The sequence below is a fragment of the Gymnoscopelus braueri genome, assembly GCF_963280865.1.
Source record: "Gymnoscopelus braueri genome assembly, chromosome: 4".
Taxonomy (NCBI): Eukaryota; Metazoa; Chordata; class Actinopteri; order Myctophiformes; family Myctophidae; genus Gymnoscopelus; species Gymnoscopelus braueri.
In genome coordinates this window covers 18,788,826-18,805,432 of record NC_137605.1, presented here as the reverse complement: position 1 = coordinate 18,805,432, position 16,607 = coordinate 18,788,826, and the positions used below count along the sequence as shown (strand labels likewise).

Below are 16,607 nucleotides of genomic sequence, written 5' to 3'. Positions count from 1 at the left end.
AGATTTTAAAGTTTATGTCTACATAGATTTGCAATAAATTCTTTCATGTTACATAAAATCAGTCAATTAGCCTACAACATTTATACATTTCTATATACTACAGTACTTACAGAACATACTGAACAAATTTTATAAGGGTAGAATAAAGGAAACCATACATTGTTTGCTTATAAAACTGATTAGTAAAGAGAAACATATAAAAGAGGAAGCGGTTAATTTGGATTTGGCTTTTACCCAAAACCCTGGACACTGACGGTCCATGGCTCGCCAAAAAGTTGGAACAAATCACTGGACTCTCACACGCAGACTATACCGTTATCAGATAAACCAGACTTTTAACCAACATTTATGTTGTGAGTTGAGGCTTTGACTTATCCAGGCACTTGGCGGTAGGTAACTAAATGCATAGGCAATGCAGCCTACAAACTTTGGACAGTTGGTCAGAGAGAGACGGACAGTATGACAGAGAGAGACAGTACATGCAAAACGCCAGAGCATAAATGAAGCAGAAAGCGAATCAAAAAACGTTAGTTGAGTCGGCACTAGCAAACTTTCTACTTTCATATAACCTTCAGACTTCAAAGACAGTGCAGTCAATTTCAAACCAACAATTTTCTCGTTGCCCACCACAAACATGTTCTCTGCTCCGTGCAAGAAAACCCTCCGCTTGTTCCCACCGCCCACTTCCTTTCCCCTCCTCACTGTAATGTTCAGAAGAAATCCCTCCGCTCCACAGCCTGCATTTATTGTGGGCTACCCCCCACGATGTTAAATCTGGCCAATCTAGAAAATTTGCAATTAGTAGCATGCTTTAGGGTGCACAAATTTACACCAATAACCTTAAGTTGACCCGTAGCGTTAGTAGTGTTCAAAGCGATTACAGCCATGCAAACTGCTTGTTCAACTGTATATAAACTAGTGACCTAGGCAATGATATGCAAAAAAACTAGAAAGGTACTGATTATACCCACTAGAAAAATATAGGGACAAATATGTTAACACAGAGCTGCGACTGAAAAACACAAGTTCCATATGAACTACAACTGATTTCTTTTTCATAGGAAAACTGGATATAAGCTTCACATGACTTTCTATAACAGTAAAACGATTGAATGTAGTTCACAGACCCAGATCCTCTGTAAGAGGTAAAATGACTGATCAGAAAAAGAAACAAAATAATAAAAGAACATCACTTCATCATCTTAGAAATACGAGTAAAAAAAAAATGGCACGACAACAGCTTTCCACCCCTGCTAGTCAAAGTGATCCTGACTCTCCTATGTTAGGTCTAAGTTGGTTGAAAAAGTGCATAGAGTCTGCCTGCACTGCCCTACTGAGGCAAAATGCACTCACTATTTCAGTGAGGGTATAAATGCCATAGTATAGAACACAGGTACGCAGAATGTATAAATGACTAATTTAATTATAATGACTAATATAATTAAATAATAATTCCACCATTCCATCTCACTATATACAATAATTTTGGCGGAACCCAAATGTACCTACTCTGGCAAGTTACTGCCTTTTGGCTAAGTAGGGCAGAATTATACTCCTTTACTCCTGGACCTATAACACTGAACATAGAAAGAGAGAACACTTACAGACCCATTCCAGACCAGACCACTCAAGCGATATGATTAGGGAAAAACAAGGCCGGAATCAAAAACAACTAGGAAAGCTTGAATATCCCATTGGAAGTGAACCAAGAGTCCAAAAATAAAAATAAACTAAAAGCAAAATGGAACAAATAAAACTATGAACAATAAAATAACATCCCAGGCGGATCGAGGTGAGGGGGAGCAGCAAGGAGCCACGATGGCCCATTGTGTCAACGCTATCAACATGCACGCACACAGACATACACACAGCAGCACTGCAGCACTATGGTCACGGTGAAAAGCATGTAGATATAGTGGTTATAGGCACTGGAGGGGGGGTGGTGCACGTGGTAGATGTCTCTCCTCTCATCACTCTCACCGCCCCGGTTCTCTTAGTGCGCGCGGCCCTTCTGTGGATTCAACAAGGAGAGAATGTGAGTGATTACACTTCGTTAAATCTCTCTGAATCAGAAGTTCAGAACACTAGTCACGGCAACAGGAATCTTACCGCTGTGACCTGTGAGATGCTGACGCCGGTCAGTTGCTCCACAGCGGCGGGCAGCCTGACCATGATGTCCAGGACCTCTCCTGCCAGCTTGGCCGCTCCCACCTCTGATCCGCCACTGGAGATCATAGTAACCTTCTGGGCCTGGCACAGTGGCTTGCTGATCGCCTCTGCCATCTAGTGGAGGTGAAGGGGGGCAAAGACTAATTTAATGTATGTGCAAACATACAGCATGTGGCAATAACAATCATTCTGATTGTGCCATCCATCCATCTAGAAGTAGTTGTACTGACCAGAGGTATTTTCTCTAGCAGCATGTCAACCATGGCTCCTTCCTCGTACTGCTTGAAGGCCTCTGCCTTCTTAACCATCTGCTCTGCCTCAGCGCGACCTTTAGCCTCCACAGCAAACGCCTCAGCCTCACCCATCATCTGTTTTGAGACACACACACAGAGTTTACAGTAAAACACAGGTTGGACTGGAAGAGGAACTGATAAACAGACAAACGGTTATCTCAAACGATCTGCCTTTGTTTGTTTTGAGGACAAGACACATAAACAGTTACAGAGTAGACCTGCAAAGTCACGCTCCATTTGCTGTCATTTCACTTTTATAAATGATAATTCATTTGTTTGAGGTACAGCTATTTTTTTCTTTACTATTTTATAACTAGTTTAAAATAATTTTACCTCTGCTTTCCAGCAGTCTAAAACCAAATTCAACAAACAGCAGCAGAGAAAGAATAACAGAGAATAACCGAGATGCAACAAACTAATGGATGACAGGCAACAAAGTGGGATCAAGGTCAGTCAATGACTAACTATCAGAGGGGTGAAGACAGACATGCTGGGAAATATCATCTACAAGAGGGAGGGGGGAGGGAGAGAGAGAGAGAGAGAGAGCAGGGGAGGAGCTGTGTTGTGTGCATGTGTGTGGGGTATAAGTAGGGAGGTAACAGAAGTGGCTGAGGGATGAGGGAGTGTGTAAACCGAACAGAGAAAGAGGAACAAGACTCACTCTGATGGATTCAGCTTCGGCCTCTGCCTCCATGATGAGCTGCAGACTGAAGATGAGGTTCGGTTAGAAACTGGCACACATACACTTCTTACAGCAAATCACTCAATGCAGCGTTACATTTTTATAGCACTTCTCAAAACAGAGAAATGCATCCCAACTTTATTCTTCTCAATTATGTTCTCTAGCAGATATAACTGATATCTGCTGGAAAGAAAACTACATTTTTGTTTTTAGAAAATGTCCATGATATACTGTACATACATATTTGAAGTGCTTTCCGTGCTGGAAGTGCATTTACTTAAGTAATGCAATGGTAATGAATGGAAACGGCAAACATTCCATTTTAGTTAACGTACCGTATCTATTGTATTCATTTCAGTGCAGCTGCGTAAGATGCAGTTCATTTGCTTTTTGTGACATTTAACCACTTGAACCCCAGCATCCCCATTCTGGGGGGAATGCTTGTCGAAGAATTGTAGATCGGATATTATTGTCAAAGAGATTTGGTGTAGAGTGAAAATAAGAGCATACCGAGTACAGTTGCAACTTATTAAATATAGAGGGGGCTTAAGTGGTTAAAAGGCATTGCCACACAACCCTCCAGGCAGGGACCTACCGCTGAGCCTCAGCCAGTTTCTCCAGCCTGAATCTCTCGGCGTCGGCTGGCTTCTTCACCTTGGCCTCCAGCTCCTTCTCCTTGCGGGTGATCTCCTGCTCCTGCAGCATGATCTGCTGGGTGCGTTCCACCACCTGCACCTGCATCTTCTCCTCCTCTATGCGCTGCTTGGTCTTAGCCACCTGGTGGGAGGAGAGGAGGTTTAACATTACATGGCCTGAAACTGCAATTAAAGATGTGTCACACAGTGAGTTTCAGAGCACACTGGTACTACAGCCCCCGTTACCCATCCTACTGGAGACATGTGCTGCCTGTCCAGACTCCTGTCTCTCTAATGTCCTATGTCTTGAGAAATGAATACATGTGTGACCTGCAAATACATTGACAACGTATAGTACTGCACCTGTAGCTGGTAGGCCATCTCTGACTCAGCCTTCTTGGTGTTCACCTCCATGTCATATACTGCCTTCTTGAGCTCAAAGTCTCTCTGGGCCTTCGCCATCTCAATCTCGTTCTTATACTGTGCAGACACCTTCTCCTGCATGGCGTGTGCCTCCTGCACAGAAGACGAGGCAAGGGGGAGGGGAGAGAAAATTGACAAATTTTAGCTTATACACATTTAGGTGGGGTGGGGGAAAACATCTATTGATATGTGGTTTAGTAATTTATTATGTATGATCAGTATGTTCCATATGGATACACAACAGATGAGGAGTAAGACGGAGAGAGGAAGGTAGATTGAACTTAAAGTAACTGTACCCTGATGACAGCGTCTCGTTTGTACTGTGCCTCTCCGATCCTGGCATCCTTCTGCACCTGAGCCGTCCTGGCCTTACCCAGAGAGTGCAGGTAGTCCTGGGAGATGGACGAGAGAGAGAGAGAGAGAAAGGGCCATATTAGAGAGAGAGAGAGGGGGGTGGAGAGAGAGAGCGAGCGAGAGCGAGTCATTTAGTATGGCACAGAACCTCTTAAGCCAATTAGTCACTACTGGGGATACTGATATCAGCCATCTAATGCACCACACTGGTGAAGGACTCTGTGGGTCATTACAATAAAAGGAGGAAGCAGCCATCTCTGAAAGCTTTTATTTCCAGTAGGTATGTCTGCATGAAGACACTGACTATCTTCTTTCAGCCTACTTTTGTTGTAAGACCTAAACATGACCGTGTCCAAGTGTGGCTTCACTGCAGATTTCTGACATCATGTTTGATACTCATTTTGATACTCAACATACTGATGTTTGAAATATGGCATTGATCGGTTCAGTGGTTTGCAAGATTAGCCACGCACACACGCACACACACACACACTTCTAGATGGCTCGCCCCTTCGAGCCACACCATAAAAATTTATGGAGAGTGCTAGGATAGGAGAAGAGAGGAGACCAGTCCCATTGATGAACCGTAAACGATGGTAATGCCGATTTTGCATGGAGAAAACAATATGGTGGGGCACATGTTGCTCCTCCTCTACACCATTAACAGACATCTCTACAATGTTTTGTTGGAGTTTGTTCATAAATCACCTTGTGTCAATCCCCTCTCGTTATTTTATGTTGAGAACTCTAGGGACTTAAAAGGACGTACCTGGTCATCGTGGACGTCTTTGAGCGTGTAGCTGACCACTCCAATGCCCATGTTCACCAGGTCAGAGGATGCCACCTTGAACACCTGCTCAGAGAACTTCTTACGATCCTGGTAGATCTCCTACACATGCGGACAGACGCAAGTCAATATGACACTCCAGTGCTGGGAAATATGTTGAGTTCTCTAATAGCATAGAGATACTTTAATGACATGTAATGGAAAAAGTATAAACATGTAATTATTTATGTTACTTTAAAATTGAGCCTGCCCACTAGTGGCAATGTGGGTACAATTATGACAGTTCTGACCTCGCATTGTGATTGGTTGAGAGGCATAGAGCCATAGATCAGCATATAGCACTCCGTTTCACTTTTACATTAAATGTTTTAGTCAATCAGTTTATCGTCAAATTGTGTAATGAAGGATGTGTAGAGAAAATGTGATCAAACGGACAAAAATAGGAAATATCAATTTATCAAAAGTTATACTACTTTTCAGTAATATTGCCCAGATTTAGAGCACTCTACTAAATAGACTGGACAGATTCTGTGTGTGTGTCTGTACACCTACCTCCACGGTCAAATGGGCAATGATGGCTCTCTGGTGTCCCTCCAAAGTCTCAAGGGCGATCGTGGCGATCTCAGCCTCTGACTTTCCCATGAACATCTGACAAGCGGTAGCCAACATGTCCTTGTTCTGTCCCTGGATCTTCACCTGGGAGTGGAAAGAGAGCATAGCTGAAAAACCCTCTCAAATACTGTCATGGTAGGGTCCTGCATATTTTGTGTAGAAGGAAAAAAGGAGCAGGCCTAGTATAGAGCCCTGGGGGACTCCGGTCAACTAAGTAAAGGGTTTTAGTTGCACTTTGTCCTCCAACCCTGTTGGAACAACCCTGCTCCTGGGTGCCGATCCACCAGCAGAGAAACACGTACAAAAAAATGTACGTGCAATGTGAAATGTAAGTGATGTTTTAAAATAAAATAGTACTTTTGCTATAGTGTTTGTTCATTAACAGGGGTCTCCCCATCTCTCAAGCTCTTTAGAAAACGAGGTCAGCTTACAATTTTATCCATTCAGTAGAGTGAACCCCAAAAAGATAATTTATCAGCTTCAATTTGATAGTGTTCCAGTTCCACTTTTTTTTTTAAATTAAGAGTTTGTTCTCCTGATTTGATTAAATTGGTATCCTGACCTTAAAAAAAAAAATTCTGGGGAGATCATTGAAAATACATAGGCCTAAAAATGCACTAAGGCCACAGTGCACTAAAACAAACAGTAATCATTAAAGGCTAATAATACAATGAGCTAATTATCTCTGATAATAATCAGGATTATTGTTTAAGTTTGCGGTATGATCCGTTCTCATTCTTGGCGGATTAGTCCAGTACAGTACTTGCTAGTCACATGAGATATTACTGTAAGCATGCGAGACAAGGCATTTGGTGATGAGAATTCAATAGCATCCATCCATCTGCACGCTGGCAGACCTGCTGTAACTTGTAGTCCGTTTACATTTTAAAAAAAAGAGGAGAACGAATGGTTTTCTGCTGAGGAAACAGCTATTAAAGCGACCATTTTACGATAACAGAGGTGACTGCTTCTCCTGCAGCCTAAAATCGCCTCATGTCCACTCCAAACATATCTTGGAATATCAGCTCGGTGCTCGCTAGTTCTTTTTTTTAAAAGGCCACTTAATTAAAGCATTATTAACAGCTGTGCGGTGGTGCACTGCACTCCCTCTCTCACTATTAAAGCATGCTTGCTCTACCCTATCTCCCCCTCCCTCTCTCTCTGCAGCATAGGCTACCTGTAAGTATTTACATGAAAATATATATATATTGAACACGCAAGTTGCACTCACATAATGCAAGCAATGTCATGACACTGCCGGCATAGTGTTCACACTTGCGTTCCGCAAAGATTTTGCCTGGAATGTTGTAGGTCCCAAGCAGGCATAAATGTCAAAACAAGATTGCCGGCCGCCACTCAAAATTCAGCACACGTTCACAGATGACACCAAAATCGAATATGCCGACACATAGCCTGCAAATCTTGTATATCTTAACGGGGCTTTCTTCTTACATCGTCTGTCTCAGAATGCTTGCTCTGCTCCAACTTAAAAGGGATAGTTCACCCCAAAATGACTTTTTTTAGGTCAATAATTTGACCGGCAGTGGTTCCGGTAGACACAATGAGTCTCCTTTGTCTTTCCTACTGGAACCGCTGCCTACCGGTCCGCTGGTCATCACATTATTGGCTTAGGAATTCGACAAAAACAAAAAATATCCATGAATTCAAGTCTCCATGGGGTGACTAATCATAATTTTTTGGGGGGGTTGAACTATCCCTTTAAGGGATTCTCTGAACTATGCTGTAGCATTGTAGAGAGGCACAAACCAGAATGGCTCTGGAGAGAGAAAACGCACACAGCGCTCCACTTCTTCCAGTCAGTTCTCCATTAATGTTGGCTTATTATAATCATCAACATCGCTGTAAATGTGTACAGGAATCTCCCACATTTACAAGTGCTAGATTTGCAGGAATAAATATAAATACATTAAATTATGTACAATCCTTGCAATACCGCACCAAAATTCAGGCCCTGTAAGTTTGCATTTACACAGACAACTTCCATTGGAGTCCATTCTCTCCGACAGCAGCAGGCACTTACTTCAATCCTATTATTGGAGTTGGGCGTTTATATCATAAAGCAGCTTTGTCTGTCCCTGACTACGCATGTCTATGGATTGATATGAAGACAATTATGTCCTGCACTGCTCCTTACATGTGTACTTCAGATTATTTGTTCCTAGAGATGTGCACCTGACATGCATAGTTCAATAAAATAAAATAAAAGTATCCTAAAAATTAATCATAATCCTAAAAATAAATGCATAAACCAAGTCATGAAAGCAGTCTAATCAATGACTTAACCACATGAACCCTAGCCTCTGTATGTTGGGCATGTCATTATAGGCAAATATTTCCAAAATTTTGGAAAATTGCTATAGCAGATCTACAAGCTTACAACTCGTCACATTTCCGATTAGCCGAAGTATAAAGGGCTTAAGTGGTTTTGAATTCAATATCTGTTGGGTTGAAGCTGCTCCTGGTAGTGTCTAGGTGTTCAACTTTGGAGCTGTGTATCACTTGCATGACGGAGACAACAGTTTATGTGTTCTGCTCCAGTGGTTACCACCAGTGGTTAACACACCAGGAACTGCACAGTTCCGGTGCAGTTCCTGTGCAGCTTGTGAATAAAAGGATTCATAATATGATTTGGATGCAATGCAAAGTAAATCAAACGTGACACGAATTAATTTATATCATTCATCTAATTGGGTTCATGTTTTGTAACCCTTATGTTATTTATGCATATTAAGGCCTTACTTTTTATTTAGGGCCTAGAGGAAAGTGTTGCGGGAGGGTTTGTCACATTCTACACACACACACACACACACACACACACACAACTAGAGTGTTGCCTGGCTGGACCCTGGGCCTCTCCACAGGGACATGTGATGCAGGGACATGCCATGGGGGGAGGGGAAGGGGTTGTTGTATATAAAACAGACCCAGATAATTGCTGTTGGATAACGTGTTCAAACCAGTGGACTAACTGCTCACAAGCTTCACTTCTCTTACTGACCCAGCTTCTCAACTGAAGACATTCATTTACAGCAGCAAACGGTGCCGTGTTAATTGTGGAGCAGCAAATGTGCTAACAGGCAGTTAGCTAGATAGTTCAGGTTGTTCATATTTAGGCATTTAGCTGAGCCTCTTATCCACAGCAACTTGCAACAAGTGCAAGTTGAGAAAAAGATGAAATTCCAAGAGCAACATTGTAAACAAGCAGGAGGTTACAGGCGTCAGAGTCCTGGTTTTCAGACGTGTGAAACTAGAACGAGCATGTGTTTGTGAAGATCAAATGTCAATCTGCAACAATGTTTGACCCAGTTTTCAGTGAAGTATCCTCTCTAGTGTTTGTTTTAGAAAGGGTTGTGACAATGTGAGATGGGTGGACATTTGGTGGATGCTTCATGTCATTCCTCAAAGTCGTACCTGTGCGATGCCCGTAACAGAGATGGGCACTCCATGGCGGGTGTACACTTTGTCACTCTTCACGTTCAGAGTCAGGGTGTTCAGAGTGATCCTGGGAAGTATAAAAATCCACAGGAGAAAGTAAAAGAGGAGAAATGGATTCAGAGTTATTCAACAACCATGCTGCCAGCCTAGCTAACCCTCCTACAATTGATCAGTGGGTACAAAAAGTTAAACAGGTATATGGGATGGAACATATGACAGCTCAGTTACAATTAAAACGTCCTATTTTTAAAAACAATTACATCGGTAATTAAATATTTAGCTTTATGTAAATTGCCTGTCACTGTGAACATGAATGGAGAGAAAAAAGACAGGGTCCTATAATCATGTAGTAGTGGTTACCATCCATATCCATATCCAATACCCTTGCTGACGTTGTTTTTTTAACCACATCACTGTCTTCACTTTTGTACATACATTTACGTATATACATTACAGCACACTGTCTTTCTTGCTGTTTTCATAATAACTGTTAGAATAAATTAATTACTTAATTTACTAACTAACTACCGAAACGGAATTCACTGGCTGCTCTCATATTAGAAGAATAAAAATGAATAGTGTGTACGTTGGGGTGGTGGGTTAATGGAAAGAGGTTCAGTACCTCTGGATCTGCTGAATGCATGGAATGACAAACACTCTGCCACCAGCAATCATCAAGGGAGGAGAGCGGCCAAAGCCTGTATTGAGAGAGAGAAAGAAAGTGAAAAGACAAAATATGAACACTACTTTATTCCTTACTACAGTAGTAACAGTACCTTTATACCTTTTTTTGTATTCTTTATCTAGCTGTATCTTTTTTTCTTTATCTGTCCTGTGTTTCATGACTTCAGTACTGCCATGACAACTGAATTTAAATGTCTGTCTGCCTGTCTGTCTGTCTATCTACATTAGGGATGGGCATTTGTAAAAGTGTAACTTTTGGTTAATTAGCATAATGACGAAAAGGGGTAAAGAAAATAAATATATGCAACAAAAAAAAAAACTAACAAAGTTCCGGACTACCTTTTTCTTACCCTTTATATGACATTATTGTATCCTAGGACGAGTTGTACAGTAGAAAAGATTCATAATTCCATCCCGAGTCCACCGCAGCTAAGAACCCCGAGCGTACGGTCCATGCGCTAGATCACGTATTTTAATCGTTTTTTTTTTGGTGTGATCTGACGTTCATATCGACAGAAAACCCTCCACAGTGTTTGTGTTGGATGCTCCCCTCCGGAAGTCTCGCAAGACGAGATTTCACCCGTGACGTCATCCAAGTCAGTTTGTAAACGATATGGCGGCCCATTTGGGACAAAAAAGACTGTAGCAAGGTTTCTGTCGATATGAACGTCAGATCTCACCCCCCCCCCCTCCCCAAAAAAAGCTATTAAAATACGGGATCTAGCGCATGGACCGTACACTCTGGATTTTAGCTGTGGTGGACTCGGGATGGAGTTGGGATTTTTTTCTACTGTACCACTAAGACACAATATTATCATATAAAAAGGTAAGAAAAAGGTAGTCCGGAATTCTCCTTTAATTGTGCTTTAAAGGCCAATCATTCAGCTCACAACATAGTACATCTGATCAATGAAATGCCCTGACCAACCATTATTGCAACACTAATTTCTTAAAACTTCCGTTTAGGTCAGAACTTCCTACAGTACAGAATCGGTCAGACTGGAACATGTCTAGGTTTACGACAGTGCATGACATCACAGGTTGCACAATGCCATTTAATCACATGGCAAGTGATAATTCAATCACTCACATGATACCAATTCACTGCTCCACTGTATACTAAAGTGATCATTATCAAATACAGAGACATTGGCTATTTCTCTGACCCAATAGCTTTTATCAGTTCTATAGATTGATAGTTTAGTAACCCAACTGGGGGATGAGTTTCCAAACATCCTGTACTGCAAAGGGGAAATTCCCATAATACCCTGGTCCCTGGTGAGGCCATCTCTGATTAATGCAAGTGTAGAAAATGTCTTACCAGATACAACCATGGCTTCATTGGGACCACAAGTGTAGAACATCTTGACTTCTGCCTAGGAGGAGCTGAAAGAAGCAAGAGCTTAGTCACCACTCACCATGCATAGAGAAATCAATGTATGCAATGTGGATATATATTTGGAAGAATGTGTGGAATTTTATATGATTTTGGGCAGACGGAATAAGACTACAAGTAGAGTCAAAATATGATAAGTTTCATTATCATAAGCATGCGGTTTGCACTGTCATCCTTTAGTTTGTATTCATTTGACTGATCAACTGCTTGGTGTGCTCTAGATCTCATTACCTTATAAAAAATAACAAATATGAAGGCCGCTATCATTTCAATCCCCAGGGGCTCAGGCTAATTTTTGTTTCCATTTGGCCCCTCCCTCGCCTCCTACTGACATATGTTAATGTCAATCATCCGACCCACAGATGTAATTATCTGACTGTCCAGGCCTACACCAGACTAGCCATGGTTCACATGATGCTTGTATACAAGCTAGTCATGTTTCAGGGCTAACACCAGACCAGACCCCTCCCCACGCCCACGGATCACAGCCTTGTCACGTTACGTTGTCCATGTGTTGTTTTAGTGTTCATTATGTCTTCACTTTAACACAGTGTCTTTAAGCACTTAAACCCCACCATCGGTATTGTGGGGATTGGGGAAAGCTTTCGCTGAAAATAGCCGATCGGCAAGCGTTGCATTGTGAGCTTGTCGATCGGCTATTTTCAGCGAAAGCTTTCCCCACAATAACAGAAAAGACACTAGTATTAAGCCCTGGGCTATTTGGGTAATGAATGACACAGAAACATGTCTACTGTAAAGATCACTTTACCTTCCCAACAACCTTAAGTCAACCTAAACCCGCATCAGGTTTTCAGCCGATAAAAGCCGAGCTACTATCTTGCATTAAAAACACTCGTGGACTTCTTTTGAAAAGGACACGTCAATAAAAGAGAACATAACAGGAAATAGGTATTAATGTATCAACTTGCAACAACACAAATTATAGCGTTAACGTTCGTTCGTTTATCAGTTTAGCGGCTGGTGTGTTAGCATGCTAACTAACAGTTAGCTAAGATGGGAGTGGACACCACGGACCAATTCAATGTTTACGTTTACGGTTACAACTAAGTAGGCAGTACGCTGTTCAAATACATTAAACCGTTTCACTTACCGAGCCCTTCTTCTGGACAAGGAATTGTTTTCGGGTTTGGTTAATTGACGTAAAGCAGGTTGAAATTGTTTAAAGTAGTGTTTTGTGCGTGTGTGAAGCTGGCTTCAGTTCAAGCGGTGCCAGGAAACAAGAAAGAATGAGAGAAATGTCTGTTTAGTATTCGCTGCAGTGTTGCCAGGTTTTGAGAGAGAAACAAGCGAGAAACAAAAGAAGAGGGCCCTTCGCCCTTTTAAACATAATACATTGGCTATTTGAAAATAGCCGATCTACAAGCTCACAACGCGTCACACCATGACGCGTTGTGAGCTTGTAGATCTGCCATTTTCCAAAATCTTGAAAACTGACATTTTAACAACACTAATCTTGCTTGGGGGTCCCTGGCATAAAATGCTTTCAGGTGGTCCACAGACAAATACATATTAATTTGGGGGTTCTTGTTCTTGACATGAATATATTTGAGAAACACTGGTTTAAACAACATTAGGAAGCCCAAATAAGTAACTACACGTTAGAAACAAGCCCAAAAAAACGCGACCCGCAAGCGACTTTACAGAAAAACAAGCCCTAAGTCGCTTTTAATAAGCGGACATGGCAACACTGTTTCGATGGCAGACATACTCTAACCACGCCCACGGCCACGCCCAGTGTTCTGAAACGACCCCCGCTCCGCCCAGGGCAGTCACATGGTCACTGATTGAAACTTTCACATGTCAAGGACCCCCAAATTGATATGTACTTGCAACACAGACCCCCCCCCCCCATCTGAATGCTATAACTAATATGCCTGGGGACCCGCTGGGGCCCCTCAAGGACCCCGGACCCCACTTGAGATCCACCACTGCATGTGAATCATTCAGCCTGCTGCTGTGTGAAGCCAAATGAATGATAATTCATCTACATATAATTTTGGACACAATAGTTTATTGGCTATATGATTAATATTGAAACGTATGATGACGCCAAACTTTTTATTCTTTTAAAAAATATTTAATTAAACCAATTGTTCAATTGTCCAACTGCAACTTTTGCCTTGTGCACTGTCTGGTGTCTACACCGTTTTAACTGTGACTAGCTTAATTTCGCTGCTGCTACCTCAAAATGGTGAACTTATGTTTCCAGAATAAATTCAACCCTGAAACAATCTCACACTATTGCTCCCATCTAGTGGTTGAGAAAGAAAACAGCAAGGGATATAATTGGATTATGTACAGTATTGTGAGTGCAATTTATGAGGTAATGTTTTCGCCCAGCATCTGTCCAAGACATCTTGAGCAGTTAGGAACGGATTTGCACAAAACTAAGTGGAAAGGCTGGTTCTGACTGGGATATGAAATAAATATCTTCATGCCAAAGGAAACGCACATAGCCATACAAGAAAACTAGCTAGCTGACCGAGTCTTTTGCGGCGGCGCAACAATATTATTCATTAATTGATGATAGGAGGGCCTACAACAAATCAGCAGTAATCACTGCAGTAATTTCATTTTCTAATAAATATTCATACATAGGGTCAGCAATGTATGCTTTTATTTGAAATTGCACTATAAATAAAGTGTGGGGTCGCCAAAAAAAATCTCCCATAAAATGGGGTCGTGGTATAAAAAGGTTTGAGAACTCCTATATTAGAAGATGATGTCTGGGAAAATATATATGTTCTAATTCTCACAAGGGAGTGGAGAGACAATTATGGAAAGAATTTGACTGGAAGGTTAAAATTAGGTTCTTCAGGACCCCTCTGCTCTGACAGCTTGCGCTGAAGACAATTCCACTAACAAATGTTGGAGAAATTGTTACATTATAAAGTAAAGCTTTCTGTAAGAAATTGTTACATTATAAAGTAAAGCTTTCTGTAAAGTGGCCAGTAGTCTTCAGTTTTCACTCTATGACCCCTATCTGAATAGACTGAATCTACAGCCATTGTTGGGTACTGCAACAATGCTCACATAAGGTATTAACTGTAGTAACAAAGTTCAATCTTTCTGTTAATCAGAAGCCTGAGGGAAGGTAAAGGCACTTATAACCTCTACACTGTTTTGCAAATGCATTTTGCATAAACATATACATTTGTATACATTTTTACGTAAAACCTGCCTGGTCCAAACTATTCCAGATTAGGGAGGGAAAAACAATGGATTAATGTGTATTCTAAGAGTCAATCTATAAGTCAAAACGATGCAAACATTTTTTCATTTCACCCTGTTTATTTTCAAGAGGATAGGAATGTGCAGAGAAAAGAAAGGGAAAAACACATAAACCTTTCAGATGAAGAACAAACATATATAACAGAACTTCAGAAACAATTTAAGAAAAAGGAACAGAAGAGGATCTCAGCACACAAATAATGGTCTTCTAGTACTCTTCTCCTCCCTCGTCGTCTCCAACACTGTCAGTGCCCACCTCTTCGTAATCCTTCTCCAGGGCAGCCATGTCCTCTCTGGCCTCAGAGAACTCTCCCTCCTCCATGCCCTCACCAACATACCAGTGGACGAAGGCCCTCTTGGCATACATCAGGTCAAACTTGTGGTCGAGACGAGCCCAGGCCTCAGCGATGGCTGTGGTGTTGCTCAGCATGCACACAGCCCTCTGGACCTTGGCCAGGTCTCCACCAGGAACCACTGTGGGAGGCTGGTAGTTGATGCCTACCTTGAAACCAGTGGGGCACCAGTCCACAAACTGGATGCTGCGTTTGGTCTTGATTGTTGCGATGGCAGAGTTGACGTCTTTGGGCACCACATCTCCACGGTACAGCAGACAGCAGGCCATGTATTTACCATGACGAGGATCACACTTCACCAACTGATTGCACGGCTCGAAGCAGGCATTGGTGATGTCTGCAACTGACAGCTGCTCATGATAGGCCTTCTCGGCGGAAATGACTGGGGCGTAGGTGGCCAGGGGGAAGTGGATACGAGGGTACGGCACCAAGTTGGTCTGGAACTCCGTCAGGTCAACATTCAGAGCTCCGTCGAAGCGAAGGGAGGCGGTGATCGAAGACACGATCTGGCCAATGAGCCTGTTGAGGTTGGTGTAACTTGGCCTCTCAATGTCCAGGTTCCTGCGGCAAATGTCATAGATGGCCTCATTGTCCACCATGAAGGCACAGTCGGAGTGCTCCAGGGTGGTATGGGTGGTTAAGATGGAGTTGTAGGGCTCCACTACAGCAGTGGAAATCTGGGGAGCTGGGTAGACAGCAAACTCAAGTTTGGACTTCTTTCCATAATCGACAGAGAGCCTCTCCATCAACAGGGAAGTGAAGCCAGAGCCAGTACCACCACCAAAGCTATGGAAGATGAGAAACCCCTGGAGGCCAGTGCACTGGTCAGCCTGAAAGAAAAAATATAATGGTCTTCAGTCAGTTAAAGCTTAAGTTAGCTACACAAGCTAAGCAGTTCTCTAATAAAAACATTATCAGTGCTCTCACCAGCTTTCGAGTTCTGTCCAGAACCAGGTCAATGACCTCCTTGCCGATGGTGTAGTGCCCACGGGCATAGTTGTTAGCAGCATCCTCCTTTCCTGTGATCATCTGCTCAGGATGGAACAGCTGGCGGTATGTTCCTGTACGCACCTCATCTGTGAATGGAAGATTTTAAGGAAACAGTTTAAGTTGCTTGCTATTCCTTATGTCATTTCGCCCCCAACAATAATAATACAAATAATACACCTTACTAGAAGTATTTATAAATGTTCAAATCTGGGAATTTTATGATCAAGTAGATGCAAGGGATTGATAATATGATGATGGTCCATTTCATTAGGGCTACTGACCAATGACAGTTGGTTCCAGGTCGACAAAGATGGCTCTGGGGACATGCTTTCCTCCTCCAGTCTCGCTGAAAAAAGTGTTGAAGGAGTCGTCTCCACCACCCCGTGTCTTATCACTGGGCATCTGGCCGTCAGGCTGTATGCCATGCTCCAGACAGTACAGCTCCCAGCAGGCATTGCCCATCTGGACTCCGGCTTGGCCCACATGCATAGAAATACACTCACGCTGCATAGGAAGAAATT

At 42.4% G+C, this 16,607-nt stretch overlaps 2 protein-coding genes across 2 annotated transcripts; both read right to left on the bottom strand.

Annotated features, from left to right (window-relative positions):
* On the bottom strand, positions 1–12,745 carry flot1b (flotillin 1b). Its single transcript, XM_080426941.1, has 13 exons — positions 12,603–12,745; positions 11,417–11,481; positions 10,034–10,109; positions 9,388–9,478; positions 5,896–6,039; positions 5,326–5,445; positions 4,499–4,594; positions 4,143–4,295; positions 3,740–3,921; positions 3,124–3,169; positions 2,400–2,537; positions 2,110–2,283; positions 1–2,011 (listed from the first exon to the last, which is right to left on the bottom strand). Exons 2-13 carry the CDS (start codon positions 11,457–11,459, stop codon positions 1,994–1,996), a joined length of 1,281 nt encoding a protein of 426 aa, XP_080283067.1. The 5' UTR covers positions 11,460–11,481; positions 12,603–12,745; the 3' UTR covers positions 1–1,993.
* A 2,038-nt stretch (positions 12,746–14,783) lies between these two features.
* LOC308083239 (tubulin alpha chain-like) lies at positions 14,784–16,596 on the bottom strand (the record flags this gene model as incomplete). Its single annotated transcript, XM_080425486.1, has 3 exons — positions 14,784–15,926; positions 16,024–16,172; positions 16,368–16,596. 3 exons carry the CDS (start codon positions 16,594–16,596, stop codon positions 14,952–14,954), a joined length of 1,353 nt encoding a protein of 450 aa, XP_080281612.1. The 3' UTR covers positions 14,784–14,951.
* Between the last annotated feature and the right edge of the window lie 11 nt (positions 16,597–16,607).

Coding starts and splice junctions, on each gene's coding strand:
- flot1b (XM_080426941.1), bottom strand. CDS start 11,459: ATGTTCTACACTTGTGGTCCCAATGAAGCCATGGTTGTATCTG. Junction 6,040..9,387: donor CTGTTACGGGCATCGCACAG/GTACGACTTTGA, acceptor TTCCACTCCCAG/GTGAAGATCCAGGGACAGAA. Junction 4,595..5,325: donor AAGACGTCCACGATGACCAG/GTACGTCCTTTT, acceptor TCCATCTCCCAG/GACTACCTGCACTCTCTGGG.